At 44.8% G+C, this 21177-nt stretch overlaps 2 protein-coding genes and 1 non-coding gene across 3 annotated transcripts in view; 2 read left to right on the top strand and 1 right to left on the bottom strand.

The window, feature by feature from the left end:
* Positions 1–119, top strand: LOC132456696 (5S ribosomal RNA). The gene has a single exon (XR_009525562.1). It is a non-coding gene; the product is annotated as a 5S ribosomal RNA (ribosomal RNA).
* Positions 120–4100: 3981 nt separating this feature from the next.
* On the top strand, positions 4101–5098 carry LOC132455512 (cyclin-dependent kinase 5 activator 1-like; the record flags this gene model as incomplete). The annotated part of the gene is made up of 2 exons (XM_060049375.1): positions 4101–4118; positions 4769–5098. Coding segments are annotated over exons 1-2 (348 nt in total), but the record flags the coding sequence as incomplete, so codon positions are not given.
* Positions 5099–11292: 6194 nt separating this feature from the next.
* The window catches only part of LOC132456574 (kalirin-like), a 71492-nt gene continuing 61607 nt past the window's right edge, over positions 11293–21177 (bottom strand). The window contains exons 55-57 of the mRNA XM_060050976.1: positions 19014–19197; positions 17341–17483; positions 11293–13320 (exon numbers count right to left, since the gene is read on the bottom strand). Coding sequence (XP_059906959.1) covers positions 13132–13320; positions 17341–17483; positions 19014–19197 — 516 coding nt within the window. The 3' untranslated portion in view covers positions 11293–13131. The remainder of the gene's footprint in view (positions 13321–17340; positions 17484–19013; positions 19198–21177) is intronic.

Here is a 21177-nt window from a genome sequence, read left to right as displayed (position 1 = left end):
GAATACGGCCATACCACCCTGAACACGCCCGATCTCGTCTGATCTTGGAAGCTGAGCAGGGTCGGGCCTGGTTAGTACCTGGATGGGAGACCGCCTGGGAATACCAGGTGCTGTAAGTGGTGTCGGGTGGTGGCCTATAGGTGGCACGCTTCCCTCTGGCCCCCTTACTCAACAATCCTGATGCCCCAGTGCAGTGACGGGGACACAGTGCTGTGGAAGGTGCCGTCCTTCGGAGGAGACGTAAAACCGAGATTCTGACTCACTTTGGTCATAAAAGATCCCATGGCACTGATCGTAAAGAGTAGGGGTTTCCGCGGTGTCCTGGCCCAACCAGGCTCATTCAGTCTGCCCCCTAATCATCCTCCTGTATAATTGGCTGACTCATTAATTCCCTCACTCTCCACCTCAAGCTGGTGTGTGGTGAGCGTTCTGGTGCAGATTGGCTGCCGTGCACCACCCGTGTTGGTGCTACACACTGGTGGTGGTTAGTGAGGTTCCCCCTTCCCTGTAAACAGCGTCTTTGAGTGTCTAGAAAAGCGCTATATAAATTCAATCCATTATTATTATTATTATGAATAAAAACATAAGGGGTAACACTGTTGTTTTTTATTGGTCGTCATGAAAAGAAACATAAGGGGTAACACTGTTGTTTTTTATTGGTCGTCATGAAAAGAAACATAAGGGGTAACACTGTTGTTTTTTATTGGTCGTCATGAAAAAAAACATAAGGGAAACATAAGGGGTAACACTGTTGTTTTTTATTGGTCGTCATGAAAAGAAACATAAGGGGTAACACTGTTGTTTTTTATTGGTCGTCATGAAAAGAAACATAAGGGGTAACACTGTTGTTTTTTATTGGTCGTCATGAAAAAAAACATAAGGGAAACATAAGGGGTAACACTGTTGATTTTTATTGGTCGTCATGAAAAAAAACATAAGGGGTAACACTGTTGTCTATGTCAAATAAAATATAAGGGGTAACACTGTTGTTTTTTTATTGGTCGTCATGAATAAAAACATAAGGGGTAACACTGTTGTTTTTTATTGGTCGCCATGAAAAAAAACATAAGGGGTAACACTGTTGTTTTTTATTGGTCGTCACGAAAAAAAACATAAGGGGTAACACTGTCGTATTTTATTGGTCGTCACGAAAAAAAACATAAGGGGTAACACTGTCGTATTTTATTGGTTTTCTTTGTCAAATAACATGTAAGGGGTAACACTGTCGTATTCTATTGGTCATCATGAAAAAAAACATAGGGGGTAACACTGTTGTTATTCTTTGGTCGTCATGAAAAAAAACACAAGGGGTAACACTGTCGTATTTTATTGGTTGTCTTTGTCAAATAAAATATTAGGGGTAACACTGTCGTATTTTATTGGTCGTCATGGAAAAAAACAAAAGGGGTAACACTGTTGTCTTTGTCAAATAACATGTAAGGGGTAACACTGTCGTATTCTATTGGTCATCATGAAAAAAAACATAGGGGGTAACACTGTTGTTTTTCTTTGGTCGTCATGAAAAAAAACACAAGGGGTAACACTGTCGTTTTTATCAAATGAAACTTGAGGGGTAACACTGTTGTTTTTTATTGGTCGTCATGGAAATAAAATAAGGGGTAACACTGTCGATAATTATCAATTAAAACATAGGGGGTAACACTGTCGTTTTTATCAAATGAAACATCAGGGGTAACACTGTCGTTTTTATCAAATGAAACATGAGGGGTGACACTGTCGTCTTTCTTTGGTCGTCATGATAAAAACCATAAGGGGTAACACTGTTGTTTTTTATTGGTCGTCATGAAAAAAAACATAAGGGGTAACACTGTTGTTTTTTATTGGTCGTCATGAAAAAAAACATAAGGGGTAACACTGTCGTATTTTATTGGCTGTCTTTGTCAAATAAAATATTAGGGGTAGCACTGTCGTATTTTATTGGTCGTCATGGAAAAAAACAAAAGGGGTAACACCGTTGTCTTTGTCAAATAACATGTAAGTGGTAACACTGTCGTATTCTATTGGTCGTCATGAAAAAAAACATAGGGGGTTCCACTTTTGTTTTTCTTTGGTCGTCATGAAAAAAAACACAAGGGGTAACACTGTCGTTTTTATCTAATGAAACATGAGGGGTAACACTGTGGTTTTTTTATTGGTCGTCATGGAAATAAAATAAGGGGTAACACTGTCGATATTTATCAATTAAAACATAGGGGGTAACACTGTCATTTTTATCAAATGAACCATCAGGGGTAACACTGTCGTTTTAATCAAATGAAACATGAGGGGTGACACTGTCGTTTTTCTTTGGTCGTCATGAAAAAAAGCATAAGGGGTAACACTGTTGTTTTTTATTGGTCGTCATGAAAAAAAACATAAGGGGTAACACTGTTGTTTTTTATTGGTCGTCATGAAAAAAAACTTAAGGGAGTGCATATAACCTCAGACTTAAAACACTGTTGTCTTTGTCAAATAAAATATAAGGGGTAACACTGACGTTTTTTATTGGTCGTCATGAAAAAAAACTTAAGGGAGTGCATATAACCTCAGACTTAATTAAAAAATAAATCTCAGTGGGAAATGAAGAGAGCAGTGAGCTAACCCCCTGGAGACCGGGGTTCAAGTCCGGTTGATGTCCTCTGCTGGAAGACTCTAGTTTCTATTTCATGCGAATTATAAAGTCAAGTATAACCATTGTGATGACTTAATTCGGTGCATTGATAAGTGCGGAGGTTAACACTCTAAACAGCTCAGGTTTGGATCCCCGCAAAAACGTTGACAGGGGTACCACTGTCGTTTTTTATGGTCAACATGGAAAAAACATGAGGGGTAACTGTCGTTTTTCATTGGCCGTCATGAAATAAACATAAGGGGTAACACTGTCGATATTTATCAAATAAAACAGGGGGTAACACTGTTGTTTTTCTTTGGTCGTCATGAAAAAAAACACAAGGGGTAACACTGTCGATATTTATCCATTAAAACATAGGGGGTAACACTGTCGTTTTTATCAAATGAAACATGAAGGGTGACACTGTCGTTTTTCTTTGGTCGTCATGAAAAAAACAATAAGGGGTAACACTGTTTTTTCATTGGTCGTCATGGAAAAAAAACAAATAGGGTAACACTGTCGTTTTTATCAAATGAAACATAAGGGGTAACACTGTTGATATTTATCCATTAAAACATAGGGGGTAACAATGCCGTTTCTATCAAATGAAACATGAGGGGTGACACTGTCGTTTTTCTTTGGTCGTCATGAAAAAAACATGAGGGGTAACACTGTGGTTTTTTATTGGTCGTCATGAAAAACAACGTAAAGGGTAGCACTGTTGTTTGAATTGGTCGTCATGAAAAGAACATAGGGGGTAACACTGTCGTATTTTATTGGTCGTCATGAAAAACCCATAAGGGGTAACACTGTCGAAATGTATCGACGACACACACACACACACACACACACACACACACACACACACACACACACACACACACACACACACACACACACACACACACACACAGACAGAGACAGGGAGAGAGAAAGACAGAGACGGAAACAAAGAGGGAGTGACCCGTTTAGAGAGAGAGAGAGAGAGAGAGCTCCGTACAGAGAGAGAGAGAGAGAGAGAGAGAGAGAGAGAGAGAGAGAGAGCTCCTTACAGAGATAGAGAGAGAGAGAGAGAGAGAGAGAGAGAGAGCTCCGTACAGAGATAGAGATAGAGAGAGAGAGAGAGAGAGAGAGTGAGAGAGAGAGAGAGAGCTCCGTACAGAGATAGAGATAGAGAGAGAGAGAGAGAGAGAGAGAGAGAGAGTGCTCCGTACAGAGAGAGAGAGCTCCATACAGAGAGAGAGAGAGCTCCGTACAGAGAGAGAGAGAGCTCCGTACAGAGAGAGAGAGAGAGCTCCGTACAGAGAGAGAGAGAGAGCTCCGTACAGAGAGAGAGAGAGAGCTCCGTACAGAGAGAGAGCTCTCTCTCTCTCTCTCTCGAACCTAGGACTAACTGACGTAGGACTAACTGACGTAGGACTCACTGACGGTGGGACTAACTGATGTAGGACTCACTGACGGTAGGCCTAACTGACGGTATGACTAACTGATGCAGGACTCACTGACGGTAGGCCTAACTGACGGTGGGACTAACTGAAGGTGGGACTAACTGACGGTAGGACTAACTGACGGTGGGACTCACTGACGGTAGGCCTAACTGACGTAGGACAAACTGAAGGTGGGACTAACTGAAGGTGGGACTAACTGACGGTAGGACTAACTGATGTAGGACTAACTGAAGGTGGGACTAACTGACGGTAGGACTAACTGATGTAGGACTCACTGACGGTAGCCCTAACTGACGGTAGGACTCACTGATGTAGGACTCACTGACGGTAGACCTAACTGACGGTGGGACTAACTGAAGGTGGGACTAACTGACGGTGGGACTCACTGACGGTAGGGCTAACTGACGTAGGACTAACTGAAGGTGGGACTAACTGAAGGTGGGACTAACTGACGGTAGGACTAACTGATGTAGGACTAACTGAAGGTGGGACTAACTGACGGTAGGACTAACTGATGTAGGACTAACTGAAGGTGGGACTAACTGACGGTAGGGCTAACTGACGGTAGGACTAACTAACGGTGGGACTCACTGACGGTAGGCCTAACTGACGTAGGACTAACTGATGTAGGACTAACTGAAGGCGGGACTCACTGACGGTAGGACTAACTGATATAGGACTAACTGAAGGTGGGACTCACTGACGGTAGGCCTACCCCTGTGTCCAGGACCAGGGCTTCATCACCCCGGCCAACCTGGTGTTCGTGTACCTGCTGTGCCGGGAGGCGGTGGACGCGGATATCTCCTCGGAGGCGGAGCTTCAGGCCTGCGTCCTCTGCTGCCTCTACCTGTCCTACTCCTACCTGGGCAACGAGATCTCCTACCCCGTCAAGCCCTTCCTGGTGGAGGCCAGCCGGGACGCCTTCTGGCAGCGCGGCCTCTCCCTGGTCTCCAGCCTGAGCGCAGACATGCTGCGCATCAACGCAGACCCGCTCTTCTTCACCCAGGTGTTCCAGGACCTGAAGAGCCAGGGGGGGAGAGAGGGGGGGAGGGAGGGGGGGAGGGAGAGGGGGAGAGAGGGGGAGGGGGGAGAGAGGGGGAGGGAGGGGGGGAGAAAAGGGGAGAGGGGGAGGGAGGGAGGGAGAGAGGGGGAGGGGGGGAGAGAGGGGGAGAGGGAGAGCCAGGGGGGAAGAGAGGGAGAGGGGGAGAGAGAGGGGGAGATACAGAGCCAGGGGGAGAGAGAGAGAGGGAGGGACGTGGAGAGAGAGAGGGAGAAAGATGAACTCCAGGATGACAACATGAACTACACTATGACAACATGAACTCCAGGATGACAACATGAACGACACAATGACAACATGAACTCCAGGATTACAACATGTACTCCAGGTTGACTACATGAACTACACTATGACAACATGAACTCCAGGATTACAACATGAACTCCAGGTTGACAACATGAACTACACTATGACAACATGAACTCCACTATGACAACATGAACTCCCGAGTGACATGATCTGCGAGATGAGCTCCATGTTCTCAATGCTGTGGGTTCACTTCCTCTCTGAACATGTGGGATGGAAAGGATAAAGATGAGTCGTACTGAGGAACCTAAATATAGAATTAAACCAGTTCCAATTCAGGCTAGCTGGATAGCTAATGTTGAGCTAAATGCTAGTAGCTAGCCCAATAATTACTGATAGCCCAAAAAAGATGCTAGTAGCTAGCCCATTGGTTACTGCTAGCCGCACAGAGCTGCAAATTGCTAGCCAATTGGTTACTGTTATGCCCAGATAGTTGCTAGCCCATTGGTTATTGTTAGAACATGGTGGCTTGTTTAGCTTGAAGCTAGTTTAGCTACATGACTTTTTTTTAGCTTGTAGCTAGTTTACCTTTATGGCTAGTTTAGCTACATTGATCATTTAGCTTGTAGCTAGTTATTCAATATGACTAATTTACCTTGAAGCCAAAACGGTTTTGATTGTAGTCCATGATAGCTGCCATGTTTTCCTTCTAGCTGACCACACAGCCTTCGTTTGAATCTGATTTGATTAAATTATGTTTATTTATATGGAGATGTTGGAGTCCATTAAGAGTATTATTGTGCCCTGTTTACACATTATGTTTACTGAATGTTGAATGTATATTCCAATGTTCAATGCAACTGGGGGCCTCCATCGAGCGCGTCGGGTTCAGAGCTACTGGCAGAGAAGTACCACCCTTCACCTGGGCCAGGGGTCCTGTTACTGATATAAACACCCTTCACCTGGGGGTCCTGTTACTGATATAAACACCCTTCACCTGGGGGTCCTGTTACTGATATAAACACCCTTCACCTGGGGGTCCTGTTAGAACTGATCTAACTGTAGGGGATTGCTGTGGATGTTCTGCCTACGTTAGTCAGTGTGTGTGTGTGAGTGTGTGTGTGCGTGTGTGAGAACTCAGGACTATCTGTGTGTGTTTGTGCGTGTGAGTGATTGTGTATACATGTGTGTGTATACGTGCGTGTGTGTGTATACGTGTGTGTATACGTGTTTGTATACGCGTGTGCGTGTGTGTATGCGCGGGTGTGTCCGTGTATATACGTGTGTGTGTATTTCTCTGTGCGTGTGTGTGTGTGTGCGTGTGCTTTTACACTTGTGTATGTGTGTGTGTGTGTGTGTGTGTGTAGCGACTCGTTGGTGCTCTAGATTTGTGAATAGAGCAGCAGAATGGTCACATGGTATAGCTGTGCTCAAAGTTGATTGGCCAGAATTTGCTGCAGTCTTCAGCAGCACGAGAGAGTGAAAAGGGATATATATATATATATATATATAGAGAGAGAGAGAGAGAGAGAGAGAGAGAGAGAGACAAACCAGACATAGATATATATCTATCTGTGTTTGTGTTAATAATATAAAAAATTATCTTTAATAACTGGATGTAACATAATATTACTACTAATCATCTCTCCCTTCCTCTCTCTCTCCCTCTCTCTCTCTCTCTCTCTCTCTCTCTCTCTCTCTCTCTCTCTCTCTCTCTCTCTCTCTCTCTCTCTCTCTCTCTCTCTCTCTCTCTCTCTCTCTCTCTCTCTCTCTCTCTCAGTAGCTTACCTCACCAGTTGTTATGACCCCTTACAACTCCAGTAGACCTTGTCCAGGGATTTCCATCCTTCAGTTGTTAAACCAGATCAGGACCAGTTAAAACAGGTCAGGGCCAGTTAAACCAGGTCAGGGCCAGTTAAACCAGGTTAAGACCAGTTAAACCAGGTCAGGGCCAGTTAAACCACACTTATTGTAGTATATCTGATCAGGAATGACTTTACTTAAAGCTAACAATGACCACTTAGATTCATTTATAATCACAGCATTGTAATAGTTGTAATGGATACAATGCAGACCAGCTACTATTATGATACTTCGGCATTCTCAGATTATTTGTAATTTGTTATAATTTAAATATATAGAAGTTTTGATTAAATGCATTATGTCGTAACCATCCAATATATATACTCACCATCTGCCGTCATATTATGAAACGATGGTATCTGCTTCTGTAGAAGCCACAAATGAAAGAAACGTTTGGAGAAAAACACTTTTTATTCGCGGTAAAGCACTCTGAAGAATCTAGATGAAAAGAGTGTGTAGATCTAGTTCAAAACGTGAGCAGCTTTTACTACTTCTCCAGAGAGTTTGTTATGTATGATCATTCAAAAAAACAATGCTGTTTGCCGTAGACATTTAACCGATGGAACCAGGAGCCTCGGAGGCGGGACTTATTCTTCAGAGGTTTATTACCCACAATCCTAAAGACAGGACGTCTTGATTGGTGGAGCTCGCTGTAACCATTGAAATGTTTACCGCCGGCGCGAAAGTCAAGCCGTCGATGAGTGCTGCCGCTGAACGGGCCGTTAACCACAGAGCCTTCATGACGGAGGACCAGCGTCCACTGGGTGGAAACCAGTACAGGTCGGACTGGACTGGAGTGAGGACCAGCGTCCACTGGGAGGAAACCAGTACAGGTGGGACTGGAGTGGGGACCAGTGTGAAGGAGAAGACTACAGTGCCGTGTTCCAATATCCATACTATCCGTACTTACTAGCCTAAGTTTGAGTACGTAGGGCGTTCCGATTCAGATCGGGCGAAAATAATGCTGCTATCCATTTTGATGGTAGGCTGGTACGAACGACCAGCTTCAGCGAGAACGTGACGTATTTCCCTTGCTCCAGCCTTCCAGTTTGCTATTTGTGTCGGACGAGTTTAAGAAGAAAACTATTTTGGAAAAAATAAATAATTCAGTGTATAATGGTTGCCAGCCTTTACAGAAACATTAACATCGCAAGCCTTTTACATTGCAATAATATTTTGCCATTTTCGCCAATTTTTATTTCAACAAGTGCTGTCGTGTTTCTGTCGAGCCACGAGGGGTAGTAGCGGGCTAGTCATCATTAGCAACATAGCCTCTTTGGCAAACCAGCTTGAAAACACAACTTTACATTGAATTTCACGCAAAGCAAGACCTTAAATTGGTGACCGGATTAAAGCAGCAATGAAATCAAGTGTGTAAGAGGATTTAAAATCGACATTACAACCCCCAACGTGGTACAAATACAAAGAAAATACAGCTCGATCCCCATTGACTATGGGCGCAGCCATCTTGTTTGCTAGTTGTACAGATCTGCTCGCTCTACTTTGAAAGCGACGAGATACTACGACCGAAAGGGGGCGTGCCTCAGTGAAATGCCGCAAGAAAGCTGGGAGATTGGCGACTTTACCACTTCGTACATCCAAATGGATAGCAGCATAAGTGTACTGAAAGGACCCGGATGGTGTACCCAAAACGGTCAAATCGCGAAGAGCGTGGCGATGTACACTTTCCGTACTCAACGGCAGCCATCTTAGCTACGTAGCGGAAGAGGGCGGAGCCAGGCTGAGCCAAAGTCGGCGCATTTTCCACATAGCCTGCATTAATAGTGTCATTTTGTAATTTTTATAGTTTTTTATAGCTTTTTATAGCTGCTAGGCGTAAAGGGTTCACAGTTCAAAGCGGGATGTTTATTGCGGGGGAGGAGCCGCGGCGGCAGTGAGCGTAATTTCCGGTTGGTGCACCACGGAGTATTCGATTTGGAACAGCACTGACATCTGAAAATTAGCGCACTTAGTGAGTGCGGATAGTGTAGTACGTTTAAGTGTACTCATGGAAGTATGGATATCGGAACACGGCACTGGGCTGTGGTAAGCATAGACATCCTATATTATAGACGGAGCATCGAATACTACCGCCTACTGGCGCTGACGAGACGCGGAGCCGCCATCTTGGAGTGGTCATCCGCTCCACTCAGTGTAATCCGTTTGGCTGGAGCAATGAACTGTCAGCGCATTTAATTAATCATACCTCACTGAATACCACAGATTTTCATGTGTTTTTTTGTCATACGTGTAGCTATGATAAAGGCCACATGGTTTGGCGTGTTTTATTATTCAATACCAATTATACCAATAGTACGGTAATGTTACTTGTGAAAAATAATCCCCCGATTCCTATTGTGGATGGTCCGCCGATTTGAGCAGGAATACGCTGAACAACAGCCCGACATCCTGTTTCTGCTGCTGTTGCTGCTCCCGGTTGACCACTCCAAGATGGCGGCCGTATTTCTCGCGTCCCAGCAGCCAATGCTCCGTCTATGCTATAAGATGTCTATGGTGGTAAGCTTAGCATGCTCGCTAGTTAGCTGAGAGAGTTGTACTAATCTTGTCTGCCGCAATGAGTATTTAAGAATAAATAAAATAAAACCTATATGATATAGCAGTGCTATGTAGTAGTTTGGGTCGGATAAAGGCTAGGAATGCATCATGTTGAAATGTTTTAAAAAGAGTAACGTTAATACTTTTTTTTCTACTTCATTTAAGAATGCTCGATTCTGATGGGCTGGGAGGGGTGCATTAATCCAGCATATTGCCCGCTGACTTGTCGGTTCTACTTGCTGCTGACTGAGCACAGTAGATCAATACGCCGCTTGTATCGTTTTCTATCACATACATTTCCAACATGAGGTCCGTTGTAAAAATAAACCAAGGAGTGCATGTTTGATCGATCGTCATTAAAGCTGACTTGATACGAATGTAGCAACTACGTTATTAAACTAGTGATCAGATCCAGCCTTGTGTGGTTGCTATAGAAACGAGTTACCTACAGCTGAGCTAACGTTATTCAACGTAGTTCTAAAGGGAACTACTTTTCGAGGGAGATGAACTCAAACAGAGTATACATTTAATAAGCATGCAATACGAATAAGAAAAAGGCTAATTATTGTGTGTTAGTTACCTAGCTAGTCACTTTCAGTTAGTTAGCTAGTGTGTTCGGTAAAGTTACTTGCTAGTTGGTTAGTTGGTCAGCATAGATATATCCTGACTAGATATCGCCTGAGCTATGCTGTTCAGTGGAACGTATGCGTCATGCCGCCGCCATCTTGCCTTAGGATAACCACCCACCTGAATACAATTAACGTTGATTGGGCAGAGGTCCTTACCCACTCAAAATCACTCTAGAAATGTCTGTTTGTGGTAATGATAGTACATTTTTATTTATTTTTTACTATTACCGTTCACTAACGAGATTTACAGTGATTTTGACTGGAAAAGGACATCTGCCCCATCGGACGTTCATTCATTCAGGTTGTAGTCAGTTCATAATATATCTATGATTAGTCAGCTAGTGTGTTAGTTAACTAGCTAGTCTGTTAGATAGCTATCGTGTTAATAAGTCTGCTGATCAGTCAGTCAGTTAGAGTGGAGGGTTAGGGTTAGGGTTAGTTCTAGTTCTAGTAATATTTCCACGTTTTTGATGTATTATTCCACCAATATATACATTATTTTACTTTTAAACATCTTTACTTTCAATGGTTTCCTGTGACAGTGTGACGATGCTTCTAATGCTTGACCCAAGTGGTCAGAGAGGAAACTACACACACCTAGTGGTCAGAGAGAAAGCTACACACACCTAGCAGTCAGAGAAAACTACACACCTAGTGGTCAGAGAGAAAGCTACACACGCCTACTGGTCAGAGAGGAAACTACACACACCTAGTGGTCAGAGAGAAAACTACACACACCTGGTAGTCAGAGAAAACTACACACCTAGTGGTCGGTGAGAAAACTACACACGCCTACTGGTCAGAGAGGAAACTACACACACCTAGTGGTCAGAGAGAAAACTCCACACACCTAGTGGTCAGAGAGAAATATACACAGTGTCAATGGAAGTGACCTTTAATTAGAAACCAGAGCAGAACAGTTCTGTACAAACTCTTCTGATTGGCCCAGCTACAGTCCAATGGGCAACAAGGACAGAGAACGAGAGAGAGAGAGAGAGAGAGAGAGAGAGAGAGAGAGAGAGAGAGAGAGAGACAGGATGGGGAGAGAGAGAGATTAGTGCGGTTCATCCTGATGGTGGCAGCCATGTTGGATCGGTGTGCCAGGTCCGAGGGGGCGTTGCTAGGCAACTGATGATGCTGTTGTGGGGTGTATCGTTCTGCTCAGCTTCATTTCAACACTATTATAGTCGTCATAGCAACACTACACCAGAACACCAGTGGAAAACACACAACAAAATACACACACACACACACACACACACACACACACATGCACCCAGCCAAACATGCACACACACACACACACACACACACACACACACACACACACACACACACACACACACACACACACACACACACACACACACACACACAGAAACACACACACACACTCATATATGTACACTCACGCACCCACACGCGCACGCACACACATAATTTGAACAAGACAAGTTAATCTCAGATTTGTACTGAGGTGAAAAAAGAGAATCTATTCTTCATCATCATCATCATCATGATGGGGGGTATATATAATATCAACAATATGGTGGGGGCGGAGTCACTGGAGCCCCCAGACCACAGAGCTCTGTGATTGGCTGAGGTGGCAGTGGGGTTGTGTGAGGGCGGAGCTTCTATCTCAATGTCACATGACCTCCCACCGGCCAGTAGAAACAGTCTTGAGTTGTAAACTGAGGTTCCGGGCTGCCATCCGTCCCATTGGAGGAATCACAGAGTAGGCGGAGCTCAGAGAGCACCAATAGGCTGAGTCCATTGTTAGTGTGTATTTATATTGTGTGTGTGTGTGTGTTCAGTGTGAGTGTGTGTGTTTATGTGTATATAGTGTATGTGTGTGTGCCTATTGGGTATGAATGTATCAAGGCCCAATCCCAATGTCCGGACTCAGGGACTCACAGACTTTATTGCGCGTTCTCGCAAAATTATGAAGGCTTCAGGGCTGTCCCAATGTCGAATCCCAAAGGGCGTGAGGGTTTGAGTCCACACTTACCGAGCCCTTTCCGTGAGTCTGCATCAGTGCACACTTCGCCTAAGGGAATTACCCACAGTTCAAAGCGTTGTGACGTTTACCTCGGAGACCATAGGGAAATCCGGACATAGGAAGGTAAACAACAACAAGACGACGCTACTGTCAATGGGCGACCAGATGGGAATTTCGCCCTTATTTTAGTGAGCCGGATCATTTGGATCAGCTCACCAACAAGAGCCGGCTTTTTTGCTCCCAAACGGCTCTTCATATTACTACTTATACCTTTTAGAATTCAGCCAAATGTAGCCCGTTCTGATTTATGTTCCGTATGTGTAGGCCAATAATCACCTCAATTATCAATACATCCTTTATACTGAGGTATTCAAAAGTAAAAATTATATTTTCTAATATCAATACATTTCTGTAGCCGAAACGTCAAAATGAGAATTCCCAAACCGGCAAGTATCAGCAACATCTTTGTCATTCAACGTTGCCAAGGTAACATGTGCTCTCGTGGAGTGCTGCCCAATCCCACATTACCTATCTGAGCCCATGTGGCCTCACACACTCGCTCACTTAGCACCTGAGGTCAATGAAGTCCGTGAGTCCTGAGTCCTCAGGGCTCACTTTGGGATTGGGCCAAAGTGTGTGTGTGTGTGTGTGTGTGTGTGTGTGTGTGTGTGTGTGTGTGTGTGTGTGTGTGTGTGTGTGTGTGTGTGTGTGTGTGTGTGTTAGGTGTGTATCTTGAGGACGCTGCGGGGCACCCAGCCCTCAGCCGGGGGCGACTCTGAGTTGGCCGGACGGAACACCAGACTTTGGCCCTGCTGATTGGACGACAGCACCTGGACACGGTCGCCACGGACAACCGTGATCTCATCCTCGCGCACCGCGCTGAAGTCCTGCAGCACCAGCACCAGGTCCTACGGATTAGGGTTAGGGTTAGACCAGGTTACACTGCCTTTAACCAGGTTAGACCAGGTCACACTGCCTTTAACCAGGTTAGACCAGGTCACACTGCCTTTAACCAGGTTAGACCAGGTCACACTGCCTTTAACCAGGGTAGACCAGGTTACACTGCCTTTAACCAGGTTAGACCAGGTCACACTGCCTTTAACCAGGTTAGACCAGGTCACACTGCCTTTAACCAGGTTAGACCAGGTTACACTGCCTTTAACCAGGGTAGACCAGGTTACACTGCCTTTAACCAGGTTAGACCAGGTTACACTGCCTTTAACCAGGGTAGACCAGGTTACACTGCCTTTAACCAGGGTAGACCAGGTTACACTGCCTTTAACCAGGTTAGACCAGGTCACACTGCCTTTAACCAGGGTAGACCAGGTCACACTGCCTTTAACCAGGTTAGACCAGGTTACACTGCCTTTAACCAGGTTAGACCAGGTCACACTGCCTTTAACCAGGTTAGACCAGGTCACACTGCCTTTAACCAGGTTAGACCAGGTCACACTGCCTTTAACCAGGGTAGACCAGGTTACACTGCCTTTAACCAGGTTAGACCAGGTCACACTGCCTTTAACCAGGTTAGACCAGGTCACACTGCCTTTAACCAGGTTAGACCAGGTTACACTGCCTTTAACCAGGGTAGACCAGGTTACACTGCCTTTAACCAGGTTAGACCAGGTTACACTGCCTTTAACCAGGGTAGACCAGGTTACACTGCCTTTAACCAGGGTAGACCAGGTTACACTGCCTTTAACCAGGTTAGACCAGGTCACACTGCCTTTAACCAGGGTAGACCAGGTCACACTGCCTTTAACCAGGTTAGACCAGGTTACACTGCCTTTAACCAGGTTAGACCAGGTTACACTGCCTTTAACCAGGTTAGACCAGGTCACACTGCCTTTAACCAGGTTAGACCAGGTTACACTGCCTTTAACCAGGGTAGACCAGGTTACACTGCCTTTAACCAGGTTAGACCAGGTTACACTGCCTTTAACCAGGTTAGACCAGGTCACACTGCCTTTAACCAGGTTAGACCAGGTTACACTGCCTTTAACCAGGTTAGACCAGGTTACACTGCCTTTAACCAGGTTAGACCAGGTTACACTGCCTTTAACCAGGTTAGACCAGGTCACACTGCCTTTAACCAGGTTAGACCAGGTCACACTGCCTTTAACCAGGGTAGACCAGGTTACACTGCCTTTAACCAGGTTAGACCAGGTTACACTGCCTTTAACCAGGTTAGACCAGGTCACACTGCCTTTAACCAGGTTAGACCAGGTTACACTGCCTTTAACCAGGTTAGACCAGGTTACACTGCCTTTAACCAGGTTAGACCAGGTTACACTGCCTTTAACCAGGGTAGACCAGGTTACACTGCCTTTAACCAGGTTAGACCAGGTTACACTGCCTTTAACCAGGTTAGACCAGGTCACACTGCCTTTAACCAGGTTAGACCAGGTTACACTGCCTTTAACCAGGTTAGACCAGGTTACACTGCCTTTAACCATCTTAGACCAGGTCACACTGCCTTTAACCAGGTTAGACCAGGTTACACTGCCTTTAACCAGGTTAGACCAGGTCACACTGCCTTTAACCAGGGTAGACCAGGTTACACTGCCTTTAACCAGGTTAGACCAGGTTACACTGCCTTTAACCAGGTTAGACCAGGTTACACTGCCTTTAACCAGGTTAGACCAGGTCACACTGCCTTTAACCAGGTTAGACCAGGTTACACTGCCTTTAACCAGGGTAGACCAGGTCACACTGCCTTTAACCAGGTTAGACCAGGTCACACTGCCTTTAACCAGGTTAGACCAGGTCACACTGCCTTTAACCAGGGTAGACCAGGTTACACTGCCTTTAACCAGGTTAGACCAGGTCACACTGCCTTTAACCAGGTTAGACCAGGTCACACTGCCTTTAACCAGGGTAGACCAGGTCACACTGCCTTTAACCAGGTTAGACCAGGTTACACTGCCTTTAACCAGGGTAGACCAGGTCACACTGCCTTTAACCAGGGTAGACCAGGTCACACTGCCCTTAACCAGGGTAGACCAGGTCACACTGCCCTTAACCAGGGTAGACCAGGTCACACTGCCTTTAACCAGGGTAGACCAGGTCACACTGCCCTTAACCAGGGTAGACCAGGTCACACTGCCTTTAACCAGGGTAGACCAGGTCACACTGCCTTTAACCAGGGTAGACCATCTTAGACCAGGGTACACTGCCTTTAACCAGGGTAGACCAGGTCACACTGCCTTTAACCAGGTTAGACCAGGTCACACTGCCTTTAACCAGGTTAGACCAGGTCACACTGCCTTTAACCAGGTTAGACCAGGTCACACTGCCTTTAACCAGGTTAGACCAGGTCACACTGCCTTTAACCAGGGTAGACCATCTTAGACCAGGTTACACTGCCTTTAACCAGGGTAGACCAGGTCACACTGCCCTTAACCAGGTTAGACCAGGTCACACTGCCTTTAACCAGGGTAGACCAGGTCACACTGCCTTTAACCAGGGTAGACCATCTTAGACCAGGTTACACTGCCTTAACCAGGTTAGACCAGGTCACACTGCCTTTAACCAGGTTAGACCAGGTCACACTGCCTTTAACCAGGTTAGACCAGGTTACACTGCCTTTAACCAGGTTAGACCAGGTCACACTGCCTTTAACCAGGTTAGACCAGGTTACACTGCCTTTAACCAGGGTAGACCAGGTCACACTGCCTTTAACCAGGTTAGACCAGGTTACACTGCCTTTAACCAGGGTAGACCAGGTCACACTGCCTTTAACCAGGTTAGACCAGGTCACACTGCCTTTAACCAGGTTAGACCAGGTCACACTGCCTTTAACCAGGTTAGACCAGGTCACACTGCCTTTAACCAGGTTAGACCAGGTTACACTGCCTTTAACCAGGGTAGACCAGGTCACACTGCCTTTAACCAGGTTAGACCAGGTCACACTGCCTTTAACCAGGTTAGACCAGGTCACACTGCCTTTAACCAGGTTAGACCAGGTCACACTGCCTTTAACCAGGTTAGACCAGGTCACACTGCCTTTAACCAGGGTAGACCAGGTCACACTGCCTTTAACCAGGGTAGACCAGGTTACACTGCCTTTAACCAGGTTAGACCAGGTTACACTGCCTTTAACCAGGTTAGACCAGGTTACACTGCCTTTAACCAGGGTAGACCAGGTTACACTGCCTTTAACCAGGTTAGACCAGGTCACACTGCCTTAACCAGGTTAGACCAGGTTACACTGCCTTTAACCAGGGTAGACCAGGTTACACTGCCTTAACCAGGGTAGACCAGGTTACACTGCCTTTAACCAGGTTAGACCAGGTCACACTGCCTTTAACCAGGGTAGACCAGGTCACACTGCCTTTAACCAGGGTAGACCAGGTTACACTGCCTTAACCAGGGTAGACCAGGTTACACTGCCTTAACCAGGTTAGACCAGGTTACACTGCCTTTAACCAGGTTAGACCAGGTCACACTGCCTTTAACCAGGTTAGACCAGGTCACACTGCCTTTAACCAGGGTAGACCAGGTTACACTGCCTTAACCAGGTTAGACCAGGTCACACTGCCTTTAACCAGGTTAGACCAGGTTACACTGCCTTTAACCAGGGTAAACCATCTTAGACCAGGTTACACTGCCTTTAACCAGGTTAGACCAGGTTACACTGCCTTCATCCAGGGTAGACCAGATTAAACCAGGTTAGACCAGGTTACACTACCTTTAACCAGGGTAAACCAGATTACACTACTTTAAACCAGGTTAGACCAGATTGCACTTCCTACCAACCAGATTAAAGCAGATAAAAACCGATTAGACCAGATTAAACTAGATTAATCCACAGCGTTCTTGGTGTGTGTTTGTATGTTATGTGTGTGTGCGCGCGCGTGTGTGTGTGTGTGTGTGTGTGTGTGTGTGTGTGTGTGTGTGTGTGTGTGTGTGTGTGTGTGCGTGTGTACCTGGTCTTCGTGGGTGTCCGTGTCCTGGTCCGGTTGGGGGGCGTGGCCATTGGGGGTTGGGGGTGCAGAGGGCGGTCGCCCTGACGACAGAGGACGAGGAACCACTCCCTCCTTCCTCTGATACTCTATAGGGGACTGGAGAGCTACACACACACACACACACACACACACACACACACACACACACACACACACACACACACACACACACACACACACACACACACACACACACACACACACACACACACACACACATTCATCATCAAAACTGGCTGTCCTAGGAAGACTCCAGTGTAGTGTAGTGTGTGTAGCTAGTGTAGTGTATTGTGTAGCATAGTGTAATGCAGCATAGTGTATTGTGAAGTGTAGTGTAGTGTAGTGTATAGGGGTGTGACGAGATCTCGTGCCACGAGATCTTGCGAGATTAAACTCGACGATATTACCCGTCGCGTTAAAAATCTGTCTCGCGAGATTTGTGAGCCATCCAAACTTCTATTTCTGCCCTGTGGGGGCAGTAATGCGCCTTTGCTACGTGTCGTCTAGACTGCCAGAACTTAAAGAAGGAGAAGGAAAATTAGAAGAGGAGGAGAAGGAGGGGAAGCAGGGGAAGCAGCCATAAGCTGTGTTCGAAATCGTTCCCTATCACGGATATAGTGCACTATATATGGTGCTCGCCATTTTGTAGTGGTGTTCGAATTCTCAGTGGTTAATTTCATGGACTATATAGTGCACTTAAAATACCCACAATTTTAGTGTACATACGATGTTCCCTACATGTTACTCCCGTATACCACAATGCAATGCGGTCATGTCTTTCCGGAGAAGAAGAAGAAGCTGAATAAACGCGAAAACGAATACATGATGGAGTCTCCGGCTTTCATTTAGAAATGTCAACTACAAAAAACTAGAACAAGGAAATGTAACATTCAACATCAATACAACCTCCAGCTTTCCTCGTGAGTGCCCGGTTTGTTTACATGATGTGGGCGCATCTGTCTGCGTCACACAAATACCCGGCGCACTTACTGACGCAAATGACGTTTAGAAATGTTCAGCGTAGTGTCTGAATTCTCGTTTGTTCGTTCCCTATGTAGTGCACTATGTCATGAACACTATGTAGGGAATAGTGAGTGAGTGTATAGGGAACGATTTCGAACACAGCTAAAGACTGCCATAATGACGTCGGAAAATACCCACGCCACTTTTAAATCATTTGTTTGACAGCATTTTTGGTACTTTGATTTGATTTTGCACATAATATTGTTTGCACTTGAAAAAAAGAGAATTATTTAATTTAATTTATTTTGCTTTAACTTTTATAAATTTTAGTTTTAGTTTCAATTTCATGCATGTAAAGAGTTATAATAAAGCATTTCAAAATGCATGCGCGACTCGGTTTAATAAAAGTCTGTTGGTCCAGTCTTATATTTTGTCATAGTTTTCTTAAAATCTCGTCTCGTCTCGTTCTCGTGAACCCAATATCGTGTCTCGTCTCGTCTCGTGAGCTGAGTGTATCGTCACACCCCTAGTAGTGTATTGTGTAGCGTGTTTTGTGTAGTGTAGTGTAGTGTGTATGGTGTATTGTGTAGTGTATTGTGTGGTGTAGTGTATGGTGTAGTGTAGTGTAGTGTAGTGCAGTGTACGGTGCAGTGCAGTATGCGGTGTGTCACCTGACAGGAAGTCCCTCTGGGCCTCCACCAGCTGGCTGAGGTGCTCCACCCAGCTGGTCCTGACGGAGGCGGCCGAGGCCTGCAGGGTGAAGCGCTCCTCCGACCCCCGAGACCACAACACGAACTGGAGCCGGTCGGGGTCCTGGTCGGGGTCCACGGAGTCCTGCAGCGCCAGCATGCTGACCTACAGGGACGTCAGGTAGACCTTAAACTACACCTATAGACCTTATGGACCTTAAACTACACCTATAGACCTTATGGACCTTAAACTACACCTATAGACCTTATGGACCTTAAACTACACCTATAGACCTTATGGACCTTAAACTACACCGTATAGACCTTATGGACCTTAAACTACACCTATAGACCTTATGGACCTTAAACTACACCGTATAGACCTTATGGACCTTAAACTACACCTATAGACCTTATGGACCTTAAACTACACCTATAGACCTTATGGACCTTAAACTACACCGTATAGACCTTATGGACCTTAAACTACACCTATAGACCTTATGGACCTTAAACTACACCGTATAGACCTTATGGACCTTAAACTACACCTATAGACCTTATGGACCTTAAACTACACCGTATAGACCTTATGGACCTTAAACTACACCTATAGACCTTATGGACCTTAAACTACACCGTATAGACCTTATGGACCTTAAACTACACCTATAGACCTTATGGACCTTAAACTACACCTATAGACCTTATGGACCTTAAACTACACCTATAGACCTTATGGACCTTAAACTACACCTATAGACCTTATGGACCTTAAACTACACCGTATAGACCTTATGGACCTTAAACTACACCTATAGACCTTATGGACCTTAAACTACACCTATAGACCTTATGGACCTTAAACTACACCTATAGACCTTATGGACCTTAAACTACACCTATAGACCTTATGGGCCTTAAACTACACCGTATAGACCTTATGGACCTTAAACTACACCTATAGACCTTATGGACCTTAAACTACACCTTTAGACCTTATGGACCTTAAACTACACCTATAGACCTTATGGGCCTTAAACTACACCGTATAGACCTTATGGACCTTAAACTACACCTATAGACCTTATGGACCTTAAACTACACCTATAGACCTTATGGGCCTTAAACTACACCGTATAGACCTTATGGACCTTAAACTACACCTTTAGACCTTATGGACCTTAAACAACACCGTATAGACCTTATGGACCTTAAACTACACCGTATAGACCTTATGGACCTTAAACTACACCTATAGACCTTATGGACCTTAAACTACACCTATAGACCTTATGGGCCTTAAACTACACCGTATAGACCTTATGGACCTTAAACTACACCTATAGACCTTATGGACCTTAAACTACACATATAGACCATATGGACCTTAAACAGTACACCTATAGACCTTATGGACCTTAAACTACACCGTATAGACCTTATGGACCTTAAACTATACCTATAGACCTTAAACTACACCTATAGACCTTATGGACCTTAAACAACACCGTATAGACCTTATGGACCTTAAACTACACTGTATAGACCTTATGGACCTTAAACTACACCGTATAGACCTTATGGACCTTAAACTACACCTATAGACCTTATGGACCTTAAACTACACTTATAGACCTTATAGACCTTAAACTACACCTATAGACCCTATGGACCTTAAACTACACCTATAGACCTTATGGACCTTAAACTATACTGTATAGACCTTATGGACCTTAAACTACACCGTATAGACCTTATGGACCTTAAACTACACCGTATAGACCGTATGGACCTTAAACAGTACACGTATAGACCTTATAAACCTTATACATGTACACCATATAGACCTTATATATATACACTATCTAAACCTTATATACCTTATCTATACACGTTATATACCGTATAGTTGTAGACTATATAAACCTTATATACCTTATAAACCTTATACATGTACACTATATAAACCTTATATACCTTAGATATACCTTTTACATGTACACTATTTAACGTTATATACGTTATACATGTACACTACCTTATATATCTTAAACATGTACACTATAAAACTAATATACCTTATACATGAACACTGTATAAACATTATATACCTTATACATACACACTATAAACCTTACTTACC

The sequence above is a fragment of the Gadus macrocephalus genome, chromosome 4, assembly GCF_031168955.1.
Source record: "Gadus macrocephalus chromosome 4, ASM3116895v1".
NCBI classification, from domain to species: Eukaryota; Metazoa; Chordata; class Actinopteri; order Gadiformes; family Gadidae; genus Gadus; species Gadus macrocephalus.
This window is presented reverse-complemented; position numbering and strand designations above follow the sequence as displayed.